Source organism: Papaver somniferum, unplaced genomic scaffold (assembly GCF_003573695.1).
Source record: "Papaver somniferum cultivar HN1 unplaced genomic scaffold, ASM357369v1 unplaced-scaffold_41, whole genome shotgun sequence".
Classification (NCBI taxonomy): domain Eukaryota; kingdom Viridiplantae; phylum Streptophyta; class Magnoliopsida; order Ranunculales; family Papaveraceae; genus Papaver; species Papaver somniferum.
This window is the reverse complement of record NW_020646638.1, coordinates 1,226,341-1,239,926: the sequence shown is the minus strand read 5'-3', so window position 1 is coordinate 1,239,926 and position 13,586 is coordinate 1,226,341. Positions and strand designations below refer to the sequence as shown.

Genomic DNA, 13,586 nt, shown 5'->3' with positions numbered 1-13,586 from the left:
TGATTATGTATGTATTTTTTTTAGGTACGTGTATAACAATTCCTTTTGGTCTTTCGAAGGTAGACCTCCATATAAGAATAGCCTCTATATAAGAATAATTTTTTATGATTTTAGAATATTCTTGTATAGAGGTTCTACTGTACCTACCAATGAATAATATATACGCAAAAATTGAGACATTATTAACGTACAATCATACATGCATTTTATAATAGTGTGTGATGATGTCACCATGTGTTTGACGCGAGGACTCGGTGTGCTGGCGCTACATGGGCTGGGCCAGTATCGCTCAAATTTGTCAAATCCTTTAACGAAACGCCAATGTGCATGCCAAGCCGACTTGGCTCAGTGGTAGAGCGCGTGACTTTTAATCCCGTGGTCAAGGGTTCGATCCCCTTAGTCGGCGCAACTTTTTTTTTCCCCTTCTAATTTGAAACATTTCAGTATCGGCAAGATAAAGTTTGTTCTTATGAGTCAGTAAAATCATCAACCAATTCAAACCAAACTCACAATTTTATTGATGCAATTAAAAAGAACCAATACAAAATCTCGCATTCACCAACATCCACAAACAAAAGAATCAACCTTAGTGGAAAAAAAAAACATATACACATAAATAAAAGTGTACAATTCTGTTTTTGATGTACTGAAACTGAGGAAAGAAATCTTCACTGCGGTGCTGTACAGCACAGAAAGCTGCTTATGAAAGACTTATTCCGTTTGAGATTCTCTTTCCCCACTATTTCTTTCCTTGGTGATTCTGGACCATCATCCTTCATGACGGTTAACAACGGAGCATTTACCGTGTCTGTACTAACTCGTTCCAATTCAGTTACCTGTTTATCTGACAATTTTTTCTGTGGCTCTACAGTTTCCTCCTGATTTAGCAATGGGGTTCGACCGGATTGCCCGATGGTTGAGTCAACTGTTCGACTGGATTCTACGATTCGTTGTCTAGTGTTGCCTTCCAAATCTAACAGGCTTTGTAAGAGAACTGGTTTCTCCAGGTCCTTCGATGTGTCTTCAGTTTTTGCAATTGGTTTCTCAGCAACAACACTTGGTTCTGTTTTTGCGATTGGTTTCTCGACAACAACGTTTGTTTCTGCTTTTGCAACAGGTTTCTCAATAGCAACGTTTGGTTCTGCTTTTGAAACTGGTTTCTCGACCGCAACGCTAGGTTCTGTTTTTGCGATTGGTTTCTCGACCGCAACGCTTGGTTCTGTCTTTGCGATTGGTTTCTCGACAGCAGAACTTGATTCTGGTATCACGTCAATTGTTGTGGCAGCAGGCTCTTCTTGTTTACATTCATAAAAGAAGGTTTCGACTTTTGTAAGCTCTGCTGGCTTCGGTTGTTCAGCTTTATGTTCGTGGGTACCAGTTCTTGTATCCACGGGTATTTCTGAAACAATAACTCGACCAATCAATTTACAGTTCTACCAAAAAGAAATTCTATTTCTTTGTTAGCAGAACGTTACCTTTTTCCACAGGTATTTCAATCTGAACTTGGTTGCTAGCTACTGTCTCCGCAGTGCTTATCTCGGAGCTCGTATCAGTTGGAACCTGTAAAACACTTGCCAATCCAACGGATGCTTCAGCCGTAGTAGCATCTGGCTCTGGAATTACCAAGGACCAATATCAGATAACATAGAGAATTAGGTGCAGATTTTTCCTGTCTTGACTAAATAATCATGCACACAACAATATACCATGTGATCTGTAATGTCAAAAGTTAAAACCCATATTCGACTTCGTATACCAAGTCAGGTATACCACCCTTAGATGCAAAAACATGTATTTAGGATCATTTGCCACCAACAAAATCATTCTGCTCGTATAATAAACGTTTACTAACCTTTGGTATCTTCTAATTCTTGTTTCACAACAGCGCTTACTCCTGATGTTTCCTCGGGTTTCATTTCTTTGTTCTTGTCGTGCTTTTTCAGTTTTTCAGCTCCATTCTTATGATGCCCTGCACAAGATCAATCCTTATTACACAAACGCAAACAATCTTTTAATCTTGGCAAAAGAAATTTTTTAAAAAATAACTGTTGAGCTTAAAATTTTCAACCAAAAAAGATAAAATCTCTGAACATATGTATAAATTTAAACACCACAAACCTGATTGCTCGTTACCCATGGCGTCGTTACGATTGAATCAGTTGTTAAAAACCCTGGGCTATCAATGAAGAAAACAGAAGAAACGATTATAACAATGAAAGCTAAGAAGATGAATCAAGATATGTGCACCAATATATCTGGAATGGACCCTTAGAAAGAATATGTTCTGACAAAAAAAAAAAAAAACTTGTCCAGTTTAAGAAGTTACTTGAACCTGAAAATGATAATTGGTGGACAACCAACCTGAGTTTGTTAATTCCAGCAGAGTTTGAATAATTTATTGGTTGAAATCGAAACAACTAATAAGACACACCTGTTGCTTAAATCATACTACGACTAAGTATTTTCATTTATCAGCATTTCAAAATTCATTCGTCGATTATTAGTCGCTAACACGCCTTCGATGTGCCCAATTGAATATTGCAAAAAAGGACTTCTTCAAGTGTCAATGGTGAGCCAGCTTATTACGTTACCATTTAAGTAGTGGATATTGAACTGGACTTGGTTGTGACGGAGGATTCGATAGGATACTTGACTTTTGGTCCTTCTTATTGATTTTAGCTAAAAAAACTATATCACGGCTGGAGCAGTAGAGGGACGACCAAATAAAAAAAAACAAAAAAAAATTAAAAGGTAACAAGCGATACTTGTACATGTCCGTGATAAATTTTTTTGTGAGGCATTTTATCAAACAGGTTGGATAATACTGTTTTGTTCCTATTTTTTTGGCACATAGAGAAAATTTGATTAGAAGGAGTCATAAAAAGTGATAGAAGAGATACAAAATCTGTATTAGTCAAATTGACACATTAGTTCCATGTTAGTTAAAACCTTAACACACCGACTTCTCAAAATCACCCATTCACTTAAAATTAGGATACAAATTACATTTCCACTGTTCATAGTAACAGAAATCAGGAAGGATTTTGGTTAACAACCCCATACCTTTGCCTAGATTTAGCTCAACATAAGAAGAAAAAAATTGTCGTTTTGAGTTGTGTTCGTTGTAATTGAAATTCTTCTGAGTACTGCTAGCAAAAGAGAAAGTATAAAGAAGTATAAAAAGTGGTTTATGGGTTTCGGGTTTTAACCGAACCACGACTGTATCCGAACCGCAACTCCAACCTGTTAATCCGAAAGCTGAAGAACAACTCTGTTTTTTTGTGATAGATGATCAACTCTGATCGTACATAATTTCTTCATATGTAGCGTTTTCAGTGGTATAAACCAGTGATTCCTTCACTATTAATTCACTTGTAAATGTGGGTTTTGAAAATGAATGAAGTATAGTTGTTTGAACTATCATAATATGATCGATTTAACAAAAATTGGAAAATTGGAAAAGTGATTTTGATTTCCTGATTGATCAATTCTGATCGATGTAATGGATATCTTAAGAAATCTTAAACTGTAACTCTGTTTCTTTGGTAAGACTTGAATGTAATTCGCAATCAATTTAGTTGATTATCTCAATTCGAATGTAAATTTGATGAAATTGCAAAATCAAAAAACCAATTTCAATTTCTCTGCACATTTGTTGTGACGGACAACATTGGTTATTTTTCATCACATAGGGACTCCCTTTGGTCGTCCAACAAGGGAAACACGACAAAACCAATTTTTTTGTTGCTCGGATGACAAATATATGCTCACCTCACCAGTGCGGATAAGTCAGTTCTGAATTCCCAACATGACAGAGATCCGCTGCTGATGTATTGCGCAAGATAATTTGGCTATGTCCCTGTTAGAAGATAATATGTCGTGAGACAATCTTCATTTCATTTCTTACAGATTCAATTTCAGAGTTTTTGTTTTTCACTACAGACACAAACTCTAATGTTGACTATTTAAACCTCCTGAAAATAAATGACCGGTTACAACAGGTTGTTACCCATACAGAAGCTGTCACCTGGCAGTTACAAAAGCTCACACACTACACATGATTTTGAACGCACACGTACAGTTGACACAGATTAACATTTGTTTCTTAACACCCCCCGCAAGATCAGAGTCTATGCAGGAGCAGATACGCTGAGCTTGAGTCTAAGAGTAGCAAAACGTGTACTGGACAAACCCTTTGTGAAGATATCTGCTATTTGATCTTGAGTAGATAAGAAACGCACAACTAAGGATTTTGAAGCAACCAATTCTCGCACAAAATGGAAGGCTATCTCAATACGCTTCATTCTGTTGTGAAATATGGGATTTGCAGTGAGATATGTAGCTCCCATATTGTCACACCAAAACACAGGTACCCTTGGAGATGGAAAGTGTAGTTCATATTGGAGAGATTGAATCCATACCAATTCAGAGGTTGCATCTGCCAAAGCACGATACTCAGCTTCAGTGCTTGATCTGGAGACTGTCTTTTGTTTTCTAGAATACCAAGAAATCAGATTTGGACCAAGAAAAATTGCTAAACCACCAGTGGACCTTCTGTCATTTATATCATCTTCCCAATCAGCATCAGAGTATGCTTGTAACTGAAGTGAAATGAATCTTTTAAACTGCAATCCATAAGAGATAGTGCCAACTAAGTATCTCAAAATTCGTTTAACAGCTGACCAATCAGCAATGGAGGGAAGTTGCATCTTCTGACAAGCTTTGTTAACTGCAAATGCAATGTCAGGTCTAGTGATGGTGGCATATTGCAATGCACCAACTGTGCTTCTGTAAAGAACATGATCTTCAAAAGGACTTGACTCAGCAGTAGTGGAAGAATTGAATGGAGTGGCAGAACTCTTTGCATTAAGCATTTTTGTCTTGGTAAGAAAGTTGGTGATGTATTGTTCTTGAGATAAAAGCACACCTGCAATATTTTTAATAGCTTGAATTCCAAGAAAGAAATGCAATTATCCTAAGTCTTTGATGGCAAATTCCTTACTCAAAGCAGCAATGAGAAAGTCCACATCAGATGATGAGCTTCCTGTGACCAAAATGTCATCAACATAGATCAAAATATAAATGATTGAAGTGGAAGTAACTCTGAAAAATAGAGAAGTATCAGTCTTGGAAGCAGAAAATCCATTCTTGAACAAGAATTGACTCAATCTCTCAAACCAAGCTCTAGGGGCTTGCTTGAGGTCATATAAAGATCTCTTTAGTTGACATACATGATTGGGAAGTAGCTTGTCAGTATAGCCTGGGGGTTGCACCATGTAAACATCTTCAGAAAGATATCCATGAAGGAAGGCATTCTTCACATCTAATTGTCTGATCTGCCAGTTCTTGTGAAGAGAAATTGAAAGAACAATTCTGACAGTTGTAGGATTAACAACAAGACTAAAGGTATCTTGATAATCAATACCTTCCACTTGGTTGTACCCCTTAGCCACCAGTCTGGATTTGTACCTCTCAATAGACCCATCAGCTCTTCTCTTAATTCTAAATATCCATTTACAGCCTATGACATTGTAGCCTGCATCAGCAACAACCAATTTCCAAGTACCATTTTGTAACAATGCATTTATATCTTCATCCATAGCTGCTCTCCAGTTGGGATCCTTGCAGGCCTCAGTGTAACATGTAGGTATTGTAATATCCTCACAAACTGACTGGACTTCAGAAGCATAAATCCTTGCATTGGGTTTGGTAATACCCATTTTATCTCTGGTGGTCATAGGATGATCATTGGTTACCACAGTGGGAGTAGGTGAAGGAACTGAAGTAGTATCTGTTGCAGTGGGAGGAGCATTGGCAATAATAGATGACTCATCTACTTCATTGGAAATAACAGGCACAAGTGCAGTTGAAGAAGATGGTAGAACATACATTGTAGGTAAAGCAGCTCCAACAGGCTCAGTAGTAAATAATGAAGCATATGGAAATTTACCCTCATCAATCCTAACATCTCTAGAAATTATGATTTTGTTGGTATTAGGATTGAAGCACCTATACCCTTTGTGCATTGCACTGTATCATAGAAAGATGCACTGCACAGATCTGGGTTCCAACTTGTGATGATTGAAACTTCTTAAGCAAGGATAACAAGCACACCCAAAAGTATGTAGAAAGTGGTAATCAGGTGTGAGCTGAAAAAGGCATTCTAATGGAGATAACTGATGCAGTGTAGGTGTTGGTAGTCTGTTAATTAAAAAATTTGCAGTTTCAAAAGCATATGACCAGAAGGACAAGGGAAAAGAGGCATGATTAAGCAAGGCCAAGCCAGTTTCAACTATATGCCTGTGTTTCCTCTCTGCCGTGCCATTTTGAGCATGAGCATGAGGGCAAGAGACCCTATGTCCTATACCACAAGAATCAAGAAAAACATACACATTTCTATACTCACATCCTCAATCAGACTGAATGAGTTTTATCTTCCTATTAAGTTGTTTTTCTACTAAATTCTTGAATTTAATAAAAGTAGGAAGTACTTCAGATTTGTAAACAATTGGATATAACCAAGTAAATCTGCTAAAGGAATCAATAAATGACACATAATATTTATATCCATTCACATAACATAAAGGAGAAACCCATACATCATAATAGACTAAATCCAGAGGTCCATACATATTATTTGGTGAGTGAGTTGGATAAGGAAGAGCATGAATCTTAGTAGACTGACAAGAAGAGCAAATAGTGGAATCTAAATGAGAATCAATAATTTCATTCACTGATGAAAGAACATGCCTTAGAGTCTTGTATGCTGGGTGCCCAAGTGTATTGTGCCAACTATTTGAAGAAAAGATGCCAGAAGAGAAAGCTTGCTTCAGTTGATCCTTAGTGAACTCCATGTGATACAGTCCATCTCTAACAGGACCAGTAAGAATAACCTTGTTGGTGACCAAATCCTTGATAAGAAATTTGTCAGAGTAAAATTCAAAGTAACAATTATTCTCTTTAGTAAATTGAATCACATAGATTAAATTCTTGGTAATAGATGGCACATGAAGTACATTTGAAATAGTAAACTTGACAGAATCATGATGTAATGTAGAAGAGCCAACATGAGTTATAGTCAAACCTGAGCCATTCCAAACTTTTACTTGATCAAAACCTTGATACTCAGAGTGTAAGTTGAGATTAAACAAATATGAAGTGATATGATGTGTGGCTCCTGAGTCAGGTATCCAACCAGAAGAAGGAGAAGAAGAAGAAGAACCAGAATCATCATGATAAACAACAAAGGCCTCAGGTTCAGGATACCAATAATCATCAAATGCATCTCCATAAGTATCAGAAGGAGTGTAATAAGCCTTCATCATTGAGTTGTCACTAGGTACATATCTGTACCTACATTCAGTAGCTTGATGACCAGGTTTCTTGCAGAGTTGGCATTCAATATAGTTGTTGTTGTATCTTTGAGGAAGAAAGAAATTATTATAATTTCCTTGTTGACCAAATCTGGCACCATTCCTGCCACCTCTAAAACCTCCTCTGAATCTGCCAGCATTCCTATTTCCTCTAAAGGCATAGTTACCACCTCTTCCATAATTGGTATTAGGAGAAGAATTATGCCAGGATTGGTGTGGATAAGCATTGTAGGGCTGAGTATTTGTAGGATAAGTATTAGATGCTGAATTTTGATGTGCAAACTGATGTGAAGTATGAGAGGGTTTTTGTGGTTGTGTCACATTAGCAGAAGCAGTGGTAATATCAAGTTTGGATTCAGCAGTGACTCTAACTTCTTCAGATAGCAATAAGCCTAGTAATTCAGAGGATGTAATAAGGTTGTCATTCTTGATTTGTTGAGCACAAATGGAGGTTTTAAAAGCATTAAACTCAGAAGGTAAACCATGAAGAATGTGAATTACTAGATATTCATCAGAGACAACCCTATCAATTTGAGTTAATTGATGTGAAATAGAACGTGCCTTGTTAAAGTAGACTAACATGGAGTCAGAGCTCTTTTGTAAACCAATCAACTCAGTTTTAAGCTGTAATAGTCGAGATTTAGTGCATGAATTATATTTTTGTTCTAATCTATTCCAGATCTCATGAGACAAAGTGCAATCAATAACTTGTGAGTGAATTTCCTCGGTGCAAGCAGAAAACAACCATGACAAAAAAGCAGAATCCCGATTTATCCAATAATCATATGCCGAATTGAAGACAAATTCATTTTCAGGGTCATTATCAACAAAATCAGAAGCACTTACAATAGAAATACCAGTAGCAGATGTGCGACGAACATACTTCACAAGACAATGAAACGAACCATCAACAAATCGAAGGAGATTGTAGCTACGTAGTAACGGAGCAATCTGAGATTTCCAGAGAGTATAATTGGTTGCAGATAATTTTGAAGGGGGTTTGCATGTTAATGGTATATGTTTATCGGATTTCACCATTGAAGAAGATGATACAAAACATAAATTTGGTTTGAAAATTTGAATTGAAAATTAGGGTAAGAAGACGGTATCTGATACCGTGTTAGAAGATAATATGTCGTGAGACAATCTTTCATTTCTTACAGATTCAATTTCAGAGTTTTTGTTTTCATTACAGACACAGACTCTAATGTTGACTATTTAAACCTCCTGAAAATAAATGACCGGCTACAACAAGTTGCTACCCATAATGAAGCTGTCACCTGGAAGTTACAAAAGCTCACACACTACACATGATTTTGAAGGCACACGTATAGTTGACACAGATTAGCATTTGTTTCTTAACAGTCCCGAGTCCTTGGCACATTTTCCATCCGTCTGTTGCAAATCTGGAGGGCCAACAATAGCTCTAATATTCAAGGAGGTAAAGTAAAACTATCAAGCAACAACGCCGACTTAGCTCAGTGGTAGAGCGCGTGACTTTTAATCCCGTGGTCAAGGGTTCGATCCCCTTAGTCGGCGATTTTGTTTTTCCTTTTAACCCCGTGGGTATCCGATCCCCTAAATCCCCGTAATAATTTTTTTCATCGTCCCTCTGTCTACTGCTGTCTGGAAGGAACCGAAAACCCTAGTTTTGTTTGGTTTGTTTCGTTGAAAACCCTAGTTTAATCAGATAAGAATTTGCAGGAACGAAAATGGGGATAATTAGGAGTGGATTTCAATTCATACTTTCTACGGGATTTGGGATTTATATTGCTCAGAATTACAATGTTCCAAACATCAAAAAGCTTGTAAATACTGGGATGGTAATGGCTAAACACATCGAAGAGAATTACAGGAAGCCGAAGAAGAGGGAAGAAGAAGATGTATAGATAGTAGTTCAAGAGAAAAAGTAAGCGAGATGGTTATAGAGAATCAACAACTCAGGTTCTTCTTAGTTTAATTTTGATTTTGATTTTGATTTTTTTCCCCTTGGTTATGGTGAAAAATACTATAGTAGATTCAACTGAAATATTATTGTTCAAGAGTATATAGTTGAAGCTTTGAATTACTACTGACTCAGTTTTTAATGGGAAATATGCTTTGTTCTTTCTTTTATTGATTAATGAATGATTTCTGCTATTTTTGAGGTTTTTTATTGTGTGTTTGATTGTTTGATGGGTAGCTTTTTGGGGAACTATATATAGACCAAGGTATTGATTAGCAAAATCACTCATATCTTATGCAACTACTTCTAGCGATTATGCTCTGTGATGTAAATATATCTACTGAAGCTTTTGCTTGTACTGCAAAAGAATCATAAGGTAATTATATCAAACTGAAATCAACTCTGACATTAAAGAAACAATACATTGTATGAAATGAAATCTCACAAATTCAGAGTCATACAACCTCTCATGTATTTTTTCTTCTCTCAAAAATCTTCAAACGCATTATCACAATCACAAATTCTCTCTCCCTCTCCAACAAATCAAATAAATATCTGAAATTTCATTTGGTACTGAAATTTAGAAAGAAAACCTTTTACTTACTGTGAAACTGGTGTACAACACATGCAGTTGCCGAAGAAGGAGTACTTAGGTTTATGTTTCTCTTGTTTCTTTGGGGATTCAATTGCATGATTTTCTTCTTTCATGTAGTTTAGCAATGGAGCTTTTAACGTCTCTGTACTTGTTCTTTCCAATGCAATGACTTGTTTCTCTACTGATTTTTCTTGTATTTCAACTTCTTCAACTTCTTTCTCTGTAGATGGGTGTCTTATATTAGTATTAGCTTTTTGAGTTACCTCCTGATGTAGCAGTGGTATTCCATCAAAGTCTCCATTTTCTGAATCACTTTGGAGCAATTTGCAGCTGGAAACTTTAGTAACTTCAGTGTTGATTTTTACATCGTCTGAAGTTGATTCACTAATGTAACTCTCAATATTTTTGCTTGCTTCAGTGCTCTCTATCCGATGCTGGAATGCGCCGTGTTCGGAATCTTGTTTACTTGAAACCACTAATAGATCTTCTGTGTTTGCAATTGGATTCTCAGCACGGAAGCTCGATTCTGTTGTTACATCAGTGCTGGTGGTGAGCGCTTCTTGGTATGATTCAGTAGTGGGTTTCTGAAATTCTGTTTCACCAATTTTGGAGTCTGTTAGATTGTTTGTTAATTGATTTACCTGAGAGGTGAGTATAGAAACACAGAAATCCTCGAGCTGCTTTGTAGTTTCTATGCTTAAGAACTCTGGGCCATCATAGTTGCCTGCCTCAGTGGTGATGTCTGATATTGGAACCTTTTCTCCTTCTTGATCAACTTTGGCATCTATAACTGCAGCTGAGGGAGTATAGAAATCGAAAAAAATCTCGCTATCATTCTCTAGTTCAATAGTACTGTTTTCCTTGGTGACATTCTCAACATGGTGACCATTCTCGGTTACATTAGAGCCATCAATTTGCGATTCTCCTTTGATCCCATGACTTAATGATTCCTCATCTTCGATTTCTTCAGCTTCTTTATGACCAGTGCTTGTTTTCGTTAACTCATATTTATCCATTCTTTCCACCTCTGACACTTCAACTGAACTTTCCCTACTTTGAAGTGTCTTATCGATGATTTCACTGCCTTCAATCTTTATTCTATTCTCAATCACCTTTGTCTCTTCAGTTTCTGTTTCGCGATTGGATTCTGAAGCTTTTACATGAAACAATTGGACTGATCCAGTCAGTGAAGCAGATTTTGTTTGCGTCTCCTCGGATTCCTTTCCAAATGGGTTCAGTCCCATGGGTTGGTGTTCTCCGTTGCTTTCTTCAATGTCATTCAGTATAATAACTGTTTCTTCCACCTCACCTCCTTTCATGTTCACTTCATCATTTCCTTTTTGCAGTTCCATATCTTCCTTTATTAGTGATTGGTCTTGACTTTTCTCTACTTCAGAATTTGTACTGAACAAACCATGTAGTATTTGTTCATTCATTGCTATGACATGAGATTCTGTGGCTCGCTCATTGCGTCCAAGTTCCAGCTTGTTACCATCCTCTGTAGTTGGTTTAACAGGACTAAATTCTGATTCGGTAGATTCTGCTTCGGTAGATTCTGCTTCTTGACTACTAGTTTCTGTATCTGCAGGTGATTCCATCCACTCTTCTGCCTCTGTTACAACCACTTGAGAAATCAATCTGATGCTCGAAAAATTTCTTCTCTGTCTCTATAGGTGCAATTCTACCCCTTACCAATGAATATAGTTTCGCAGCAAAGTGAATAAAACCATCTTAAGGATATCCTAATACTTCTAGAAAGCATGAATTATATCAATTATATGCCTGAAGGTAAACTCTGTAAATAGTGGAAACAAAATATCACCTTCTTGGATTGATGTTTTATTCTGAATAGGGTTGTCGGTTCTTGCTGCTGATGGATAGATCTCCATCCCTGGATCTGTATCCATTGAAACCAATGGAACATTCGCCAATCTGGTGGGATCTTCTATTTTCGCTTCATTTGGCTCTGGAAATGCATAGTAACCAAATAAAGATCAATTTGAGAGATAAAAAGGGTATTATACGGGTCATGCTGCATATCCATTGTGTCAGACAAGTATAATAAAAATTTAGAGGCAGTCACTTGGATATTGAGATTAGTAGTTATAATTTGATATCAGGAGCAAAAACATTCTGTTTGATACGATAGAGATGTTATGCTTAACAGGATTTCCGTGTAGAGACAGTACTAACCACTAAGATCTGATTCTTGTTTCTCAGAATCACTTTCTCCTAAATTTTCCTTGGAATTCAATCCTGTATACTTCCCCTGAACATCTTGTGACTTGTTCGGTTCTTCAACATCATTCTTTTCTTGCTCTGCATTGAATCAAGTGTCAATAACACAGAACTAGAAACAGTATTTTTTGTTTAAACATGTATATATTCTGACACACAATTGAGCATGAAATTCACTATGACAAACCTTGCAAACCGGATACGTTGTTGTTACCCATCACACATTACTCAGTTATGAAAATGTATATATTATGACTTGCAAACCTTGCAAATCATATCAGTTATGCAAACCCTGCGAAATCAATAGTTAGGAAAATGAAGAAACTTATAAGAATCGGGTATGGATTAATCAAATAGAATCATCTAAAACACATGGAACTTTTAAGAACAAGTTTAAAAAAGCACTAGTCTAGCTAGGAAGCTATGAATTTCTTACCATGACAAGCATAATATGTAAACAACTCTGGATGTGAAACTTCCAGAGTGTTGGTACTTGATTCAAATTTTAAACCCCTATTATGGTACACATTAGATTGCTTAAAGCATAAGATTTATGGAGGGTCATAGCGGCTAGCGCCTTTTTTATTTTCTTTGAATATTGAAACATTTTCCAGTATCAATGGGAAGACCGCCGACCACTTGCTAATTAACAATGGGTATTATGTGGCTCTTTTTTGTATCTACGAATCTAAATAGGATTCTAGAATGGAGTTAAAAGTTAATCTAGTTGTAAAAATGTATAAAATATCAAGTCCAGATTAGGTATGTAGATTATTGATTACTGTACTTAGATTATGCAGTGTTGGAATTATATGCTCAGTTTACTACTAAACTAAGTAAGCTTGAAGACAATTGTATCAGTCTATTTGGATAGTTTTGATCGACTCTATACACATGGTAACTGATCCATCCAGCAGTTAGGTTTGGTAAACCCTAGAATTGGGTCTGGAGTCTGAAGTCTAAACAGCACCTGAAATATGTATATCTTCTTTTCATAGTGGGTGGTAGGGGTCTGCATGTATTTAGGTTCTTCTTTTGTTGAACATATCTTGCTGTCAAAGCAATGACTTGATACATTAAGGGCTAAAACAAGCAGAGTTTATTGAAGATATATACCATTATCATCATTTTCTTTGGTACTGGTCCAATTATTCATCGAGTTAATGGACCCTAATTGTCTTCTTTTCTCTTTCCCAATAAATTTAGATTGGGAAAGAAAGTGAGCAAATCATGGAGCATATTTGCTAGTAAGCAAACAATAAGCCGTTTGAATGATTATAGAACACTTGCATCTCTTTTTGCGAGCTTTATAAATTTAAGTTTAACAAAGCCTTGAACACTTTTTCAAATTCAGAAAGGCAAAATGAGGGTAAAGGTAACTCTCACCAAACCCACTTGCTTTGCATAGCTGCCCTGGTTCAAACCTCTAGGCTGT

At 36.6% G+C, this 13,586-nt stretch overlaps 3 protein-coding genes and 2 non-coding genes across 9 annotated transcripts; 3 read left to right on the top strand and 2 right to left on the bottom strand.

Moving 5' to 3' along the window:
* Positions 1 to 334: 334 nt before the first annotated feature.
* TRNAK-UUU lies at positions 335 to 406 on the top strand. The gene has a single exon. It is a non-coding gene; the product is annotated as a tRNA-Lys (tRNA).
* Positions 407 to 494: 88 nt separating this feature from the next.
* On the bottom strand, positions 495 to 2,435 carry LOC113342395 (nucleolar protein dao-5-like). Of its 3 annotated transcripts, none has more exons than XM_026586956.1 (5): positions 2,362 to 2,435; positions 2,119 to 2,176; positions 1,853 to 1,969; positions 1,476 to 1,613; positions 495 to 1,399 (listed from the first exon to the last, which is right to left on the bottom strand). In XM_026586956.1, exons 2-5 carry the CDS (start codon positions 2,135 to 2,137, stop codon positions 669 to 671), a joined length of 1,005 nt encoding a protein of 334 aa, XP_026442741.1. In that variant the 5' UTR covers positions 2,138 to 2,176; positions 2,362 to 2,435; the 3' UTR covers positions 495 to 668. The 3 variants fall into 3 exon arrangements, with proteins under 3 accessions (XP_026442741.1, XP_026442742.1, XP_026442740.1); XM_026586957.1 differs by lacking the exon at positions 2,362 to 2,435 and adding an exon at positions 2,333 to 2,350; XM_026586955.1 differs by lacking the exon at positions 2,362 to 2,435 and having other exon boundaries at positions 2,119 to 2,276.
* A 6,405-nt stretch (positions 2,436 to 8,840) lies between these two features.
* Positions 8,841 to 8,912, top strand: TRNAK-UUU. Its single transcript has one exon. It is a non-coding gene; the product is annotated as a tRNA-Lys (tRNA).
* A 61-nt stretch (positions 8,913 to 8,973) lies between these two features.
* On the top strand, positions 8,974 to 10,457 carry LOC113342398. 2 transcript variants are annotated; one of them, XR_003356646.1, is made up of 2 exons: positions 8,974 to 9,317; positions 10,332 to 10,457. XR_003356646.1 is itself a non-coding variant. In XM_026586960.1 (1 exon), the coding sequence occupies exon 1, from the start codon at positions 9,086 to 9,088 to the stop codon at positions 9,260 to 9,262; it is 177 nt and encodes a 58-aa protein (XP_026442745.1). In that variant the 5' UTR covers positions 8,974 to 9,085; the 3' UTR covers positions 9,263 to 9,512. The 2 variants fall into 2 exon arrangements, 1 of the variants encoding a protein (XP_026442745.1); XM_026586960.1 differs by lacking the exon at positions 10,332 to 10,457 and having other exon boundaries at positions 8,974 to 9,512.
* LOC113342397 lies at positions 9,707 to 12,654 on the bottom strand. 2 transcript variants are annotated; one of them, XM_026586958.1, is made up of 5 exons: positions 12,588 to 12,654; positions 12,339 to 12,443; positions 12,107 to 12,232; positions 11,736 to 11,879; positions 9,707 to 11,525 (listed from the first exon to the last, which is right to left on the bottom strand). In XM_026586958.1, the coding sequence occupies exons 2-5, from the start codon at positions 12,367 to 12,369 to the stop codon at positions 9,919 to 9,921; spliced, it is 1,908 nt and encodes a 635-aa protein (XP_026442743.1). In that variant the 5' UTR covers positions 12,370 to 12,443; positions 12,588 to 12,654; the 3' UTR covers positions 9,707 to 9,918. The 2 variants fall into 2 exon arrangements, with proteins under 2 accessions (XP_026442743.1, XP_026442744.1); XM_026586959.1 differs by lacking the exon at positions 12,588 to 12,654 and having other exon boundaries at positions 12,339 to 12,581.
* Between the last annotated feature and the right edge of the window lie 932 nt (positions 12,655 to 13,586).

What these genes read in the sequence shown, in the direction of transcription:
- LOC113342397 (XM_026586958.1), bottom strand. Translation starts at nt 12,369, where the DNA reads ATGGGTAACAACAACGTATCCGGTTTGCAAG. An exon ending in CAACGTATCCGGTTTGCAAG is followed by an intron (nt 12,233 to 12,338) that starts GTTTGTCATAGT and finishes GATTCAATGCAG; the next exon opens with AGCAAGAAAAGAATGATGTT. An exon ending in TAAAACATCAATCCAAGAAG is followed by an intron (nt 11,526 to 11,735) that starts GTGATATTTTGT and finishes TGGTTGTAACAG; the next exon opens with AGGCAGAAGAGTGGATGGAA.
- LOC113342398 (XM_026586960.1), top strand. Translation starts at nt 9,086, where the DNA reads ATGGGGATAATTAGGAGTGGATTTCAATTCATACTTTCTACGGGATTT.
- LOC113342395 (XM_026586956.1), bottom strand. An exon ending in AGAATTAGAAGATACCAAAG is followed by an intron (nt 1,614 to 1,852) that starts GTTAGTAAACGT and finishes TGGTAATTCCAG; the next exon opens with AGCCAGATGCTACTACGGCT. An exon ending in TGAAATACCTGTGGAAAAAG is followed by an intron (nt 1,400 to 1,475) that starts GTAACGTTCTGC and finishes TTATTGTTTCAG; the next exon opens with AAATACCCGTGGATACAAGA.